This window comes from Strix aluco, chromosome 7 (assembly GCF_031877795.1).
Source record: "Strix aluco isolate bStrAlu1 chromosome 7, bStrAlu1.hap1, whole genome shotgun sequence".
Taxonomy (NCBI): Eukaryota; Metazoa; Chordata; class Aves; order Strigiformes; family Strigidae; genus Strix; species Strix aluco.
In genome coordinates, this window is record NC_133937.1 from 17,730,801 (window position 1) to 17,748,218 (window position 17,418).

Sequence of the window (17,418 nt, forward strand, 5' to 3'; positions counted from 1 at the left end):
TACCAATTATTAATAAATTCCAGATGCCTTCTGGCACTGTGGGACCATGTTTGGTCCTACAGCACCAATAAATGTTGGTTCCACAAAGTCAGAACATTACGTGTGCTGGTAGAAATTTTTAGTGAGAAGAAGTGTTTATAGGAGGTTCTTACTATGAGGGAGTGAAGGAAACAGGATGGTGATTCCATGCTGATTGCCCTTGCATTCCATTTGTGAAGTAAAATTCAGATTAATGAGGTGCTGGCCAGAGTAGCAGTTCTCTTATTGACAAGATCAGGCAAATGCCATTTCACATTTTCAGAACCTTGTTCAGTGCTACTAGAACAGATGACCATCAGGCCTCTGGAAAAACTCCCGTTTTCTCCCACTGGACCACAGCTTCCAGTACTTTAATTACTAGTTTTACCAGCATGAAAAAAAGAAACAACTTCTTTTAATCTTCTGTTTGAGAAACTTGCACTTTTTTCTGTTCAGAATATGTAGAAGCAACTGTTGCTTTAGTATTTCTGCTGCTTTAGCTTTTCGCTTTTCTTCTTGTTACGGTGTTATCTACTGCTCCATTATCATTAATACTCACAAGCTGACATTTGTACAAATGCATTTTTATTGTTTTAACAGAACCAAAGAAAGGTTGAAAACATTAGACTATACAATACATTTTGTTTTATAAACAAAGTTTTATAGTGGTAAAACATTTCTAAGTGACATTCATGGTCTTTTTCAAATTTTTGCTGCATTTCAGGTCTAAAGACCGATAGAGTTCAAAAAAAGCAGTAATTGCATAAGGTGGACAAATATCTTAGCTTCTACAAAACAGTTCAAGAACTTAGAGCAAACATTCTGGAAGAGTATCAAAGGCAACCATGATTCATAACTTTCCTGCAAACACTCCTCAATAAACAAAAAGTGATCTTTGGCATAAACAATTATGTGTTAAAGGCATTAGTAATATTGCATTAGTATCAGTCAAGCAACTAAACAGTGATGCTAAAAAAAAAAAATCTCACGGAGAAGCCGGGGCTGGGGCGGGGGGTGGGGGGGGGGGGCGGCGGGCAGGAGGAAATGTGAGGAGCATTGAAAAGTAATACAGGAAGACTATTTAGAAAATCCCTTAAAAATAACCCCTACCTACTCAGTGTTATTTACTATTAAATAGAAATTACTACATTACAATTATGTTAAAGATCTGGTATAAACCAACCAAATGCAAGACATTCACGTTAAGGCTCTGGCACCCCTTCCTTCCTCTTCCTGTTCCAGGTAATTGCAGGAAGAGAATACTAAGGAAAGATCCTAAGTACCACGTATTTCATAACACCCAGACACAAGGAGTGAATTAAAGACGAACACATGCTTTCTCTTGCTAAGGTCAGTTTGAGGCAGATGTATTATAATCAGTTTAACTTCCCTTTTTAGATAACAGTGCAATGAAGCTGGGGGTGGAGGGGAGAAAGTCCAAGTATAGAGTAACTGTTGCAGACAGGTAAAGGACAGCTGATGCTGTTGTGTGTCTCTTCCTTTGAGCTGTTCAGACTGGGCAGTTTTTCCCCAAGAGCACTTCTGTTAAAGGTGTGTTGATCATGCAACAATTTTCAGCAAATTAAGAGGGCAGGGCATGAAGTCAGTACTGATCTAGGCAGAAGTCTACAAGCGTGCCTTGCAAGTGTACGGAGATTAATTCTAAAACAGTAATTCTCCTTTCTGTCAAATGCCAAAAGAGACTACGGAGCAATTAAATGAATGGCGTGTTCAATTATGGAAGGATGAATGCATCCCAAGTCTATTTTAGTAATGGGGGGGGGAGGATTTTGTGGGTTTTTTTATTGTTGTCTTTTTGTTTGGGGTTTATTTAAGGATACAGTAACACTTTGTTCAATATATTATTATCTGAACCTGAAAGAAGATTTTGAGCCTCCAAATGTCAAAAACAGTTACAATATCCTGGTATGTTTAGTATTAGGAACCACTGTTTGCTGGTAGCCATCAGACTACCTAAAAAGGGTTTCATGTCCCTGCAGTGCCTGGGTTTCAAAAAGCTTATGCATTGTGGAAACATAGGCAGTGAGGCAAAAGGTATTTTTTAATTGAATATCTTTATCTTTTATTTCCACCTTGAGTGGTTGGAATAACATTAGATGGAGGCAAGAAGAAAAATAAGAATAATTGCATATGCTCATTTGGTTTTCAAAAGAAAACAGCCAGCATGTGGCATTTTCTGGTCCTGGACATGCAGCTAGCTTAAGAGAACCAGGACTTTCAGCTCAATACATTACTGAATTGAGCAAGAAGGAAAGAGTTCCATGATTTAAGGTCTCCAGCCATAAGGCTCAAGCTGTCAACAGTGTGCCACTAACACCCACTGCAAAGCATTTCAGTACAGTACAAGAGTTCTGGAATGCCTACCTACAGGGTGACAGGAGAGGGCCAAAGACAGCTCCAGTTTTTGTTAAAGTACTGTTGCCAGGCAAAAAGCAAAAAAAATATCATTTCAGACACAGAATTTTAATGCTCAGTTTACAACTGTTCTGCTGCTCCCCCTCCCCACTTTTAATTAAAAACCCCACACCTTCCATCATTTCTGCATGGCTCAAGAACAGCCAGCTAAAATCCTGTTGAAAAGTTGAATGTTGCTATATCAATGATTGTCCCTAAAAAACTGCCAAGTAACCAATAGTGTCCTAGACTCTCAATACAAGCTTAAAGTGAGGTCCATGTTTTATATCATCACATGGTAACTACTGGAATATACAGTGCATAAATGAAATGTGCTTCTGGGAGTACAGAATTCATGAAGATAATCTTAAAAAGCAAAAAAAAGAATCAATGATAAGAACTGTCTACTGTCGGAAGCAGTTCTGAAGTGTTTGATATCAAATGCGTTCCGAAGACATTTGAAATGCATTCTCTTATAATTTATACCCTTAGAATGGGGCATTAGCATAAGCTAATCTTAAGCTCATGTATACAGCACCTTTTGCTGTTAATATATCTCTTCTGTTTCCAAAAAAGGCATTTGATGTTACAGAAAACAATGTAGCAAGTGTTTACTGATACCATGGGGTCTTTCTGACCCAGCGAAGAGTAAATCCAGCATCTGTTCGTATCTTAATGGATGCTGCTTCAGCTTCTCTCACAGTTTCCTTCACAGACTGCATGAGATTCTGGGCATTGTGAACCAACATCTCAGTTGCCTGTCAAGAAAAAGAAAAATTTCCAACGTATTAGTAAATACCATGTTCGGGACAGTAGCATGGAAACTCACTGTGCATGAGGACTCCCGGTACAAGCATCTTAAGTCAGTTTACTGCTGACTTAAACTATGAAAAAGTAAATGAAACAACTAGCCTCTAGAAACCAGCAAGTGTGAGCCTGACTCAAAACAAGACTTTCCCATTTCTCACTGTGTATTTGTGCAAAATATGAATAAAAGCTTAGTGTCTCAAAGCAGAATCATCTCTCTCAGAAGCCAAAGCTGCAGGATTTCAGCTGAAAACATGCATTTGGAAGCTAACTGAACTGCAAGACAAGTACTCAAGATGTTGCTGGAGAACAAATATTTTCACTAGAATCCACCGGAGGGTGCTACTACTCCTCTGATGTCAAACCTGCTGTAACTGTAGAAGTGAGTTCTTTTCATTAGCTCGCTTTTTAAATCAAGGAGATTAACAAGTTGTTCATATAAAAATTTGAACCAGAGTAGCTTTTTGGCTTGGGAAGGAGTGATGTTCCTCTATTAAACTGCAGCTTTTGAGCCAGAAACCAAGGTGCTATACTAAAATTATCTTCACCAAACAGCTGAGGTAAGCTTCCCCACATTGAATTCCCAGAACACATCTGATAATACATGTTGTAATTTTTTCCCCAGAAAACTCATCAACAATTCCACACTATCATCAATTTTTACACTTGTTACCTGTTCTGACTCTTCATCGCTGATATTAGTTCTGCCCAGCATGGTAGCTTTGACAGTGGAGAGAATTTTCAGTTGTGTACTGATGGTTGGGATTCGCTCACAGACCTAAGGAATGGGGATAAAAAACACTTCCCATTGTAAACTGGACCAATACATTATTTACTGTTTTGTCAGAGAAACTTTTTGATTCTGTTTTACTATTAGATAAGGAGTAAGCACAGAAGGGATCTTACAAGCTTCAAGACTTTCTGACAAATATTGGTAGGATACTTGAATCTTATTTTACTTGCTTTGGAAATTTTGGGGACGGAGCCAACACTTTTCTACTCCTCAAGCATCTGCTTGGTTAGGAATGGGATGACATATATTTGGCTGAGACTGAAAAACTAAGGAGCATTATACTTCTGCTACTATTCTTTGATACAAATGAATGAGCAGATGAAATACAATGCAGTGTAGGCTTAGGACAGACCAGCGTTCATAGCACAGTATTTTTCAAAACCTCTTTGGACACTAGCGTCTTCCACTCACCTGTAAACAAATCCTGACTTTACAGAATATATATGGCCATGGGATCTAAAAACAGACAGAGAACTTGACAAAATTTTACAAGCCAAGGAAGATACACATGATTTACTGCCACAACTGCTGTGCTCACTCACACTAAGAGGGGAACAGAGAGAAAAAAGTATTTGAGGCATTTACAAGTAAACTCATTACCTGCAAGAGGTTTGTTCTAATGCGCTTGTCAGTGCACTGCTTTGCCACCTCTTTGGCTAATCGAGTGACTTCATCTGATGCCTTAGCAATATCCTTTGCACACTGAATAAGGGCACGCTTGTTTCCACTACCTCCTCTCACCAGGCGCGACATCTCTGCCATTAGCAGCGCCATTCGTTTAGCAGCAGCAATGATGTCATTACCCTGAAGAGAACAACATGAGTTAGTGTTCAAGCCAGGACAGAAGCTTCACAGAAGTCATGACTCAATGGCAGTCTACATTTTGGTAGCAACCCTTTCAAGAAGTTAAGGATGGAAGAACTGTTTGTGAACAGAGAAGAGGTTTCTTCAAGGAACAGGGGACATCTGTACTAATTAATGTTCCTAACACTCAGGAAAAAAGTTCACTTCAAAACTGGAAAAGAAGTGGTAAAGAAAAGTGTTAGTTTGTCCATGGAATGAGAGTTACTGCTCTGCTGGCTAGGTTTTAAGGTAAAGCAAGTTATTAGCATTTGAAATTTCAGATTTCCCAAAAAAGGCTTTTTTAAAATTAAAGTGTGCTAAATAGCTTGTTAAACTAAATAATGCTAATGAAGTTAAATAGTGTAGTCATAACAGTTGAGCATAAGATTCAGTGGCATCTGAAACTGAAGCTGTTAAAGCATCAGCTATGCTGCTATAATGCTAGAGGATAAATGCAAGACAGTCTGTAACATACAAAACTTTTGTCCCAGGTAATGCAGAATGAGATGCAACTATTACTTTTTTTTAAAAAAAAAGGTTATTCCTTGAAAATAAATATTCCTTTTTGACATAATCTCCCCCTTTAAAATAAAGCTTCCAGGAGAGAAGAACATGATAGTTCAAAAGATAATCTAGTGGTATTTCTTACATTCAAATCCAGATTCTTGTACATCAAAATTACAGTCACAGAAATACTTCCAAGAAATATTTGAAACATGTGAATTAAGTATGACCAAAGGAAAACCATTTCTTATACACTGTTCCAGAGAGAAACCTAGTACGAGAAAAAGCAGACCTAGATGATCAATTGTTAGTAGTCTGTTAGTATACTTAGATTCACCTTCGCAAAGTTGTTAGCAAAAGTGAACTATTTTGTGCCATGAAGCATCCCTATTGTGTGGATGAAATATTAGTAGAGTGAGCTTAAGTATTAGCAGGCTCTTTCCTCGGTATAATTCCACAATTAATGACCGATGAAGTCCGGATCAAAGAGTACACAGCGAGAACCCAGCTTAGCAAATGTATTCTCTATCCCTGTGCAAATACTTCATGATTCACTATTAGCAAACTCAAGAAGATATCCCAGATATTTTACAGATAGAGGTGACACAAAAAGCTGAACTATTCATTACCGTGACCTAATAGCTAAACAGTTTGCTAGTATAACCAGTTAGGATGCAAATGACATAACAGAAAGCTTTTCCATGTTTTCACGTAGGAGGATCAAGAAATTAGGACCAGTGTCATTTACGAAGCCCTCTAACAAGTTATCCAAGCATCAGAATCTGAAAAGGACAAGAACATTTTTAAAGCCCTTTTTATTACAAGAGTTTAGTATATCTATCTATGTAAATATACATACACACATACATATACATACACACCCCCCTAACCTTTGTTTGTTATGGGACACCAACCTTATTTTTTGCAGCATGCTACAAAAAGTGACCAGTCTTGCAAACATTTGTGCTTAGACAGAAGAGACAGGCTACTTGTGAATGTCTGAACCTCATGTTAGATTTCCACTGGTTTCATATAAACACAATCTCAATTCAGCAGCTAACAGCATTCAGCACAGCTTCTTCAGAAAAAGAGTTCTCTCAAGACCAGCATTTGCAATACAGCCAAGTGCAAGCCAGCAGACAGTCAGTCCTCTTCGATAAACGCTGCCATACAAAGCCATTCCTTGTTGGAAGGTATTTTAATTGATGGCGTCAATGAAGGCAAAGCACAATAGACACATTAAATGACTTCTTGAATGCTGTATACTCTGCTGTATCTGGAAGTCATTAAGAAACCATTAACCATGGCTTCCCAGGTAGCCCAAATGAATGGAAAAAAAGAACAGGGAGTGGGGAGGGAAAACAACCCCTATTACAATTTGAAAACTGCCATAACAAAGAAGAACAGGCAGATGCAAAGGGAGAGGAAGCCTTTGAATATTAATATGTGACCCAAATCAAGCTTCAATCCAGCACTGACAAACAGATCTAGCAAACTTGTGAAGCCACTCTCAGTCCTTAAAATGAAGTGCAGACACACTGATTCATTCAGAACGGCGGGGCCCAGCAGGGATCACGAGTGATGCACATGTGTCAGCGTTCCCGATGGCTGGGTGCACGCGGATCAGTCCCCGGGAGACTCAGGAGTACCTTACTAGACCACTTGGTTGCTTCCCGATGTAGAGACTGAGCAGCAGCCAGAATGGGCTGGTTAACGGGCTGATTGGTTGGCATTAACAGCAGCTCAGGCTCGTAATCATCTTCAATGTCAGAGGGGAGAGTGAATTCAACATCTGCATCATCCTCCTCATCTATATCTACACCAGCCTCAGCCGCTTCATTAATCACAGTCACCTCAGGCTTTGCAGGTGGCAGCAAGGGTGGAGAAACAGGGGACAGTTAGTACAAGAAGCAGAATTTGGTAGAAGAGCATGAACTGAGCTGTTTTAGTGACCAAAACATCCTCTTTGTTTCTCAGGATCTGACAGGGCAGCTCTAGGATCAGGTCAGAGGGAGGAGGGGAAGGAATACAAGATTAGCAGAAGGAAACAAACATTTCGCCTGTGAACCAAAGTTACCAAAAATATTAAAAAGTTACAATTCAAAGATGCAGCAACATTTTTCATCTGAGCATACAGCTTGTACAGACAGATGCTGACTTGCAGAACAACATTTTTCTGGCAAGACAATGGTGAAATGAATGGATTTTCTGTTTCAATGAAAGCTGTTTTGACTGCATAGAAGCAGTCGCAGCAGCTGATGACTGTGGTATTTGTGCAGATAGAAAGCTTTGTATGGAAGCCTGTTCATATATATATGATAAGAAGAGCAGGAACAGGATCACAGAAAAAACAATGACACTGCTTGCTGTAGAGTAAAAAAAAAAAAAAAAAAAGTGGGATGGGAGACACTGTAGAAGTGAGTATTGAAGTACTGGCAGATAACATGAAAAAGAACAAAACTGGGTTATGAAAAGAGGAGGTGATACTGAATGTTATGAATGTTGTGAATCTTACAGTTCTTAAAGACTGAAACAGAATTAGTAGAATAAGAGGATCACGAAGCATATGATAACTGTTTTGCCACAACATGTTGTATCCATTACCTTCAAAAAAAAACAAAAAGGATTCAAGCAAATATATTGTGTTAGGCTAGATCCCAAGGAAGAAGTAAGTGGTATAACAATACAGGCATTTATAATACAGCAGCGTTTCAATAGAAAAATATTCAACAAGTTTACTAACTGTATTTCTCTGACTAAAGCCAAGTGTGATAAAAGTCAAACTACCCTTAACCAAAAACTATGCATTTTCGACTGTGTTTTGCTTAAGATATGGGCTTTTATAGAAAAAAAAAAAAAAAAAAAAATCAATCTACGCCAATGAAGACAGACAAGTTTTGGAGGGAAGTGGTAACTATTATATACTGCCAAATCAACTCATCTTCTATTTAAGTCTTAATCTAATGAAAAATTTAGAAATATGACTCATTCTCTGATTTATCCAAATAAGGAGGAAAAGCAGGGAAAGTTAAAGCAACACACAGTGTTCAGCTTGTGCTCCATGAGAAAAATGGAGTACATAAAAGCCCAGAATCCACTCAAGTGAAAGAGGAGCTTTTGTAAAGGAGAAAAAACAAATTGGTTTTAAATCTTACAAGAATGAAGAATGTTACCAACATTTTTTAAAGACTAAGTACTTGTTCACCTCCTCTATAAGCGTAACACATGGTAAACTACCAGTAGACCGATGTAATTGGGCAAAAAAAGCAGAAGACAGTTGATACAGTCTATTGTGATTTAGTATGAGCAAGACCTTATATTTCTGCCTTTCCAGGTCTAACCCATGTTCCATCAGTCCCTCTTCCACCCAATAAGTGACTTCAGAGACTACAAAAATGTTTTTAAAACTTCTTCCCCCAAAATTTACTGGCGGAATAACTGTACTCTTACTGGTAGAATAAGATTGCTAAAAAAGCATTAGGAGGACAAATGCTAGGCGAACTTACTGGTTTTAACAGTTGCACTATTTAATTCAGAACGTATATAGTATATATGTAGGTAATTTAGTATGCATATAGTAAAAGCATTTTATCACCTACCGTGTATTGTTAAGTTACCCATTGTGGGATTCAAACATCAAAACACTTTTAAGGAAGCTGAAATTAAGACTTTTGGCCTCAAAACTACCTTCTGAGATGACCATTACATTCCAGTACTATCTCTTTAGTAATATAAAGATGTATTTGGTATATCCAGAAGTATGGGGAAAATAGAGCTTTTAATTTTACGGAAGAGACACTCAAACAGATTTGCAGGACTTCTTTTGTATTTTATCTGTACTTCCAAAACAGGTATTCCTTAAGCACAAAGTGCTAAAGTTGATTGTGTAAGGTATTCAAGTTTATCTTCTCATTCACCATTCAATTTGGTGGAGAAAAAAAGTGGACATTTTAAAAAGCAAATTTTGACCTTTAATTTATACCTGCAGAAGCCTAAATCTCAGAAGTTCTTACTCAGTTGCTGCCAGAGGAAAAAATGTAGCTCTTTGGGGGAAAAAAAAAAAAAAGGGGGGAAAGCAAAAAAGTTATATTAGCATTTATAAGACTGATGAATTCACACTGCTTTGTCATAGCACTGAAATGGTGAGGCCTTCATAGTGAGTGTGACTCATTACAAAGAAGAATGAGACCAGGCCACCTATATATGCTCACTTTTCCGATCATAAACACACCAGATTAACTTGCAGTTCCTTCCAGAATTAAGACAAACCGGCTCATGATTCCTGCAGCTGGCATCTGCAACATCCATACAGATGTTTCAAAGTCACTTAAATATAGCAATCAGCTTGTCAGCCTAGAAAGGCATAAGTATTAGTGGCTCTCTAGGCAATACTAGCATCAAGGATCACAAACAGCTTAGCATACAAGGTATATTTGTGTTCACAGAGGCATGTTAATAAAGCATTCTAGCAATTCTGAGTATTAGAACAGTTGACCCGAGGTCGCTCCAAACTTGAAAGGGTTTCTAGTTCCTCCTACGGCAGTGTTTTTACTATTTGGTCTATAAAAGACTTTCTCTGTCATTGAGACAACTGACTTTGGACCAAATGCACTGATCCAAAAATAAAAAAATATATATTCCTTTTAGCACAAGACACATATAACAACTTCTTACCTTGCTAGACCATTTCCGGGCTTCATCATGCAACTGCCTAGCAGCCATCATCATGGGCTGATTAATAGCTTCTCCTGCTTTCTGCTCTGGGAACTCTTCATCCTTTTCTTCAGGTGGTGGTGGTCTGGGTGGGGGAACCTCACCTTCTGGAAGTGGTGGTTTTGGAGGAGCAAGCTCATCAGTCAGCTAAGAAAGGCAAAAATCTCAGTGCAATGAAACAGTATACAGATTGAGTAAAGAATGGTGTCATGGCAAGACATGATTGCAGGACCTCATGCCTTTTTCCAGCTTTTCAAGTGCATCCTGTTAAATGAAATACCATGTTTTAATTTCTTCTTCTGAAAGCTGGATTGGCATTTTTCAGATTTAAGGCTACTTGTAGGCATGGCTGGCCAGACAATGCATTTTATTTCTAAGGAATAAAAATATACTCAAGTAATTTCAGTGTGCAATCCACATGTCAGTGACAACTGTGTATTGTATTACAAACTATGTTGCACTTACATGAAGCTGCTCAAGGTCAGGAGGAGGAGGGGGAAAATCTGGCTCCTGAGGCTGGAAGGCTTCTCTGACTTTGGCCACAGCTCCCAGAATTCTATACCCAGAATCCAAGAAACTCTTCTGCAAACCTGAACAAAAATCCCATTACCAGTTTAATAGTATTATGTAATATTTAAAACTGCAACACTGCCCCAAAAAAGTACTTCTATATACACTTATATCCATTAAAAAAAGAATGCTTAAAAACTATCAAACAGTTTATAGTGGATTTACATGTTTGTAATGTTAATGTCATATGCAACAGGCATAAAATAAAGCCTAGGATGAGTAAGTCACTATCAATAGCCACAGTAAATCCCAAGACAACTTTTAGAATAAAAGAAATTATATAATATTTTCTTATATAAAGTAGTACTACTGATAACTAGCAACAACTACTTCTAATAAAGATTATGAAATCACATAATAAACTAGAATGCTGAATCCTTTTCCCTTAAACATGCCAAAGGTCTTTGCTTGCACTTTAAGAGAGCAGGATTTAGCAGTTAGTGGTGTGACCTTGATTTCACCAGTCTGGGATTTTAACTGTACACAATATTTGCATAAAAGGGGATACACAGCTGTACAAGATAAAATGAGCACTACTTTACGTTATCTTCAGCTAGTAAAAAATACATTTGAAATCAGCTGACTGAATCCTTACCAGGATCAGAAATGTTTCCTGCCACAGCTTTAGCATCCATTACCATCGGTGATATAGTTTTGCTTAGCTCATCAGAGGCTGCTTTAACAGCTTCCCGGAATTTAGGGTCTTCTGAATTTTCAACCTCCCGTTTTGCTACCAGTAGGATGCGGTTTGCTCGCCTAGCAATGCTGGTGGCACCAGCTACCAGCATCTGAGGTTGAATATTGGCCATTGCAACTTTACATTTATCAAGATCTTTCTTAATAGCCTCTTCTGATGCATCCAACAGAGATTTAGTATCAATGGCTTCATCCACCAACCCTAGAATAAAATTTAAACACATTAATATTCTAGTTTCATCTGTGGAAAGGGATACTTGATATTCCAGAAACTATTCATGACCAGAAAAGTAAGTATTTCCAAACTGGGAGGTGGGGAGAGGCAGAAGCAGGCATGGAAATGAGACCAAATGTATTACTGCAGTTTTACTTCTGATTATGTGGTACCTCTATCACAGTAATCACAGTAATCATGGTCAAGCAATAACTAATAACTAATAACTAATCACTAATAACATCCCAAGCTCTTACTCATCTATCATGGAATGTTGCTTGAGTCAAGAACTGTCTTATACAGTATATGCAGCAGAGACTCCTTCCTCCCACCAAATTTCTTTAAGCATATTCTGTACTTTTTGTACCTCTCCCATTCATTCAAAAGGAAATATTCCTCTGGCTGTGCTTTTACTTAAGGGTGATACATAATGACAAAACAGTAAGATTCAAAATACCCACAATTTAATTATGGGGATGGGGAAGGAGGTAGTATACAGTCAGGAGAATAGCAGAGCAGTGCAAAGGATCTGCACTTTGGAAGGACTAAAACATTAAAATGTTTCAGCAAGATTCAGTAGATCAGTAGCTCTGTTTTATTCACTGCTTTCATCAAGCTGTTACATAATTTTTGACGTGTTTTCTTACCCCCACTTATCTGTTCTCATTCAACATGCCAAGATGACACAGAAAAAAAACCGCAAGTTGCTACAGTGATATACTGCTAGAATAGCAATTGCAATAAAAAGTAATGGTATTCTGTTTTTCCCACAGAAGAACTAAAGCCAAATTTCCTCCCTTGCAGCTCAAAATTAACACATATGAAACAAGCTATTTTGTTCATGCTGTAACATATACATATTTCTGGAGCCAGAGAGCACATTCCCACTTCTCTTAATTTATTTTTAATTAGTCACTACTCTTATGCATGTTACATCAATCCCGACAGAATGGAGAAAAAAATCCATACCAGCTAGTTAGCCATAATTATATTCTTCAACAAAAATTCCTACTTTACCTGTCATTTTTTCTACATTATCAATCCATTGGTTTTTCATGGTCTCAAAATGTTCATAAGCAGCTTGATTTCCAGGATTTCTCAGGAGAATACGAGCAGCTGATACTACCTGCCAATGGAAAATATTTAATTATGGAAGTATCAGTATATAACATCATCACACATATTCTTGAAAAAGCATTTGTTTTTTCAGGACTGGATGCATAGCTCCTCATTTGGAATACTAGTTCATTAATTCTAGTTCAACATCTAGATACTTGAAGATTTACAATGCTTCTGGAATTTGTTGATATAAATACTTTCTTTCTGGAACTTCAATTACATGCTAATATATCTTAAAAACACTTCCTGAAGGCACTAAAGTACAACACATAGTAGACAACCAAAATTTTAGATTGGGGTTTGATTTGGAAAAAAAATTCATTAAAGAGCATTTTTTCCACTTACATATTTTACTAAGCCTCAGAATAACTTTGTTTCAAGGATAAGTCACTAACACTTTTGTCCAAAAGTTGAAGAGTAAGAGATGTCATTTAATCAGTTTGCTCTATTTGGTATCACATACACAAATATTTGCCGTTCCCCTTTTCAAAGTGTCAGCACTACGTTCCTTGCTGGTATTAACATCTTTCTCCGAGAACAGAAGCATAAAGAAAATTCCACAGAAGTCATCCCCAGCCCTTTTAATGGGCTTTTGAGACTAAGGAAGCAAACCTGTGGGGTAAGTTCTCTTGCTGATTTCACCGTTGCCTGAATGCCCTCCACAGTAGTTTTATTTGCAGTTCCAACTGCAGCTGCTTTTTCTGCTGTAGCTCCCAGTCTAGCAGCATGGTTTTCAAAGTTTGCTGCTCTTTCATCAAACACCTAATGGTCAGAAGAGAAAACCATTAAAAACACCTAAGTTCCCTAACAGAATACAGAATTTCTTCCAAGTGCCAAATACCAGAGACACCTTCATAACACCCAAATTTCATTCGTCTTTTGTGAGGATGCAAGAGGACACAAAAGCTCTGAAGCTGTTTTATTTTTCTAATCTTTACATTACTGGACTTTCTTCTTTACTAACTCATTTGGGCAACAAAGGATACTACCAAAGGATACTGACCTAAAGCTATCCTGTCATACAGCTAAATTCCCCAAGGCCTTGGGAATCATTTTGATCATGTTCAAATCAACTAGCCAAACAGAGCTGCCAGACAAAGTTTTAGATGCTTCATATGCAATCAGTAGCTCTGAAGTACAGGAAACATCATCCAGCAAGAGAACAGGTTAAATCTATTCATCAATCTTGGCATGAATTTGACTATTTTAATCAGCTTATATAAATGTTGAAATATACAATCCACCAAGCAGTGTGCCAGTGATTTTTGCACAAAAATTTTTAGCATGCTGAAGGCAACATGGTACAAACACCACAGAGAGAAATCTTTGCCATTTATTGAGGTCAGGGACAATACAGTTTCCAGGTACATACAGCACAATTCGCAGTCTCCAAGAGTCCAGAGAGATTTGCATGGCAATCATTATGCTATCAGAATTAATAAGCATGTATCACAATCTTAAGAAAAAAATACCAATTCATTTTTCAGAATACTGATTCATTTTTCAAAATACCAGTTCAGGTAAAATTAAACAATAACTGAAGCTTCACATGGGAAAAAGACTGCCTGGGTATATACTTGCCTCATCTCTATTGGGAGCATCAGAGGGAGCAGTGGCTGCTACTGCTAACAATTTAATAGGAGTTGTGGTGTCACTAAAAACATCAGAAACCTCCTGGGTCATTGCCTCTTGCATTCGTGTTTTAAGATCCTTTAAAAAAAAGAGAATTATTAGTATAGGATACAGAAATATGAAGTTTGTAGGGATACAAATCCCATAAAACCTCTTCTTGCAAAAAAAAAATGCCATTACAATGACAGCCATTAAGATAAAATGATCTTAAAAGCATGATCAATGAATCACTTCTTACCTAATTTGAAATATGAGAAACTTACATACCACTCTTTGAAGCAGCATCAGAAGCTAAGAACAGTATGATTTGAGACCTTGTCACTCAAATTTGCAATGCTAGCATACCATTTTCTTTTAAAATGAGACTTTTGATTTTACTTCCAAATTGTTCATTTGGAATTAATCCCTTCGGCATGATATCGAGGCCTTTGTAGAAAGTTTGCTTTAAGTATCTCGGCTAAACCAACAGGTTTTTTGCTGTGCTTTTGTTGTTATTGATGCCTCATACAAACAAGCACTTCATCAGAGGAGTGCAAATACTTCAGCATATAATGTGTTTCACTGCACAAGAGCAGATTTTTACCTTCAGCGAGTCCTGAAGCTGAGCAGCAACTGCCCTGGCCTGCGGAGATTCTCCCTCCCCTCTTGCTGCGAGGTCAGCTAGCTGAGCAGCCAGTTGGTCTACACGGTCACACTTGGCAAGCAAGTCTTGACGATAAGGTCCCATCATGACATTGGCTAAACGACGACCTTCTGCAACCAGACCCCGAATTGCTGCCTGGCCTACAGTGGAAGAAGTCATGGTGCGTCAACATACAGTGGAACAAAAAATTGAAGGCATAAATCAGATGCACCATGAAGTAAGTGAGTGACACTTCGGAATTCCCGGGGTTTTAAGAACACCTTTCAAGATAGTGGAAAGGATCTTCTGCAGTTCATTATTGAGTAATTGCAGTTCAAACCCATACAGAAATTCAACTCTCACCAGTTTCTTTTTGCTTATTACAGCAACTCTGGCTAGACATGCATCCTTTTTAACTAGGGTGGTCTGACGGAAGTTAACCATTACAGCTGACAGCTATTCCTACATAACTAATCTGTTGACTCCAACAGAAAGCACTGGCAAATTCCAAGTACTGCAATTCATCTCCACATCATTAAAAGTCATTAGAAGATGAGCAGGAAGAGGGGGAGAAAAGCCAAGTAGAAAACATAAATGAAAAAGCAGAATACCCTCTCTCAGAATTCCAGAAATCATGGGTAAGAAATGCCAAGTGTCCTGGATGGGGAGGGGGGGCAGAAGACCACCTTACAAAGCCTTCACTGTGTGTCAAAAGTTTTTCTGTAAAAAAATTTTATTTTTACCATGGGTGATTTCCTTCATTCACTTATAGAAGCTTCCTGTTCTTTCAATAATACAATAGTATTCTTCTTTTAAAGGAAGTCATCGTATATTTAGTCCTTTAAAGATCTACTGAAGAATCATTTTAAGCCAATGATAACACACAAGTAATCCAAGTTCATAATCAAGCTCAAAATTACTTAGAAGGAAGTTGTCACAGGACCTGACTATCCAAGAATCACTCAGCGCTGCCACCATCATTTTAGAAACCTTATTAAAATAGCTAAGTTTGGTGCTGTCGGAATGTCCCAAGATGTTTTGCGTTAAGTCAAGTGCAGCCAAGCAAGTACACTTCACTCACCAGTTCAGTATTTCAATACATCTTGCCTAGTCTGTATCTGCCAATTACAAGTACTTTCGCCATCACTTAGCTGGGTAATTCATAGCATGACTGCATGTAAATATTTGTAGCAGCTAACACTACTGAAGTGGTTCACATGTTTATAAAATAATACATATTCTGCCTTGTTACTTCAAAATTCAGTTTGTGTTGAAGGACTACATTACGATAACTGCAAACACACATTGTTATTTGTGACATGGTCATTACTACTGCAGAGAATACTGAAGTATTTTCACATTATCATAGCACTGAAAATATCAGGCCAAATTCTACCAGAAGTGCTGTCGAGACTGAAGACTGCACATATCTGATTTATATTCTTAATATACCTTTCCTATAAGCACCCTGCCATGTGCCAATGCAATTGAAAGACATTTAAATGAAAAAAATTGTACAATGACATCATGCTACAACTAGAATTTTATTGAACTAGAAACAGTAAAGTCATGGGACATGCCACATCTTGCATCTCTATACACATTTCTGTCAGATGTATTACTCCAGATTTGATTAAATTCTGTAGTATATATCCAGTGTTGAGAAACTTCAGTTCCTTCAGCAAGCTTTCAGTATGTATGCAAGCTTCATGATTAACTAGGCACTTACAGGCTTCAGGGGGATTCTTTTCAATTAAAAATAATAAAAATTAAGTCTAGATTTTGCACTTTTTTGACCCAATCACCTCACAGGTGTTCAAGAGAAACACCAAAATCAGGAAGGTTTTCAGCCACTGCCAAAACATCTCATGAGACCTATCTACCGCCTTCTTGGTTATCTCATTCTGTGTGCAATTTTCTCATCAGGAAGTGTCAAAACATGGAACTCCACTATTCTGTTTAAAATATTGCATATAAATTTGCACTTCACAAGCATCCGAGCTATCAACATCATTAAATCTTTAATTCAAGGATCTGTCATTGGTTATTCACACCACAGAAGTTATCTTGACAGACAGAGAAAGGTGTAAGGAAGAGGTATTAGAGGTTTGCAGTTATACTACTTCTTATATGGCATGTTTCCACTCGTCGTTATCAGTTGCACTGCTCAGCGTAACTGCACTTGCTCAGACTTAACTGCTATGGAAAAAATTACTGAATCCAGTTTTCAAGCTTCATGCACCTACTTGAAATAACATCAGAAGAAGCTAAACAAGAAATTTCAGAAAAGGTTTACAATAAGCTCTCAGTGGAGCAATTCCTAAACCATAATTATATGCTTGCTGATAGCATGCTTGGATTCTCAGATCACCTTTCTCTTTGATTAAGCAGCATTCTCCTCAGACTACTCAGAAATCATACAAGAAGTGGTATTTTTAGATCAGGCTTATGAATGTTTTTCTCCTCTATGAA

General features: G+C 37.8%; 1 protein-coding gene across 4 annotated transcripts in view; it reads right to left on the bottom strand.

Moving 5' to 3' along the window:
* Positions 1–581: 581 nt before the first annotated feature.
* VCL (vinculin) overlaps positions 582–17,418 on the bottom strand; it is a 66,405-nt gene continuing 49,568 nt past the window's right edge. For 3 of the 4 annotated variants that reach the window (XM_074830605.1, XM_074830604.1, XM_074830606.1), the window contains exons 12-21: positions 14,908–15,107; positions 14,274–14,402; positions 13,305–13,454; positions 12,591–12,699; positions 11,259–11,561; positions 10,559–10,683; positions 10,055–10,240; positions 4,634–4,837; positions 3,914–4,018; positions 582–3,191 (exon numbers count right to left, since the gene is read on the bottom strand). In XM_074830605.1, the coding sequence (XP_074686706.1) occupies positions 3,045–3,191; positions 3,914–4,018; positions 4,634–4,837; positions 10,055–10,240; positions 10,559–10,683; positions 11,259–11,561; positions 12,591–12,699; positions 13,305–13,454; positions 14,274–14,402; positions 14,908–15,107 (1,658 nt within the window). In that variant the 3' untranslated portion in view covers positions 582–3,044. Of the gene's footprint in view, positions 3,192–3,913; positions 4,019–4,633; positions 4,838–7,029; positions 7,240–10,054; positions 10,241–10,558; positions 10,684–11,258; positions 11,562–12,590; positions 12,700–13,304; positions 13,455–14,273; positions 14,403–14,907; positions 15,108–17,418 lie in introns of all 4 variants that reach the window. The other variant, XM_074830608.1, reaches the window with a different exon arrangement.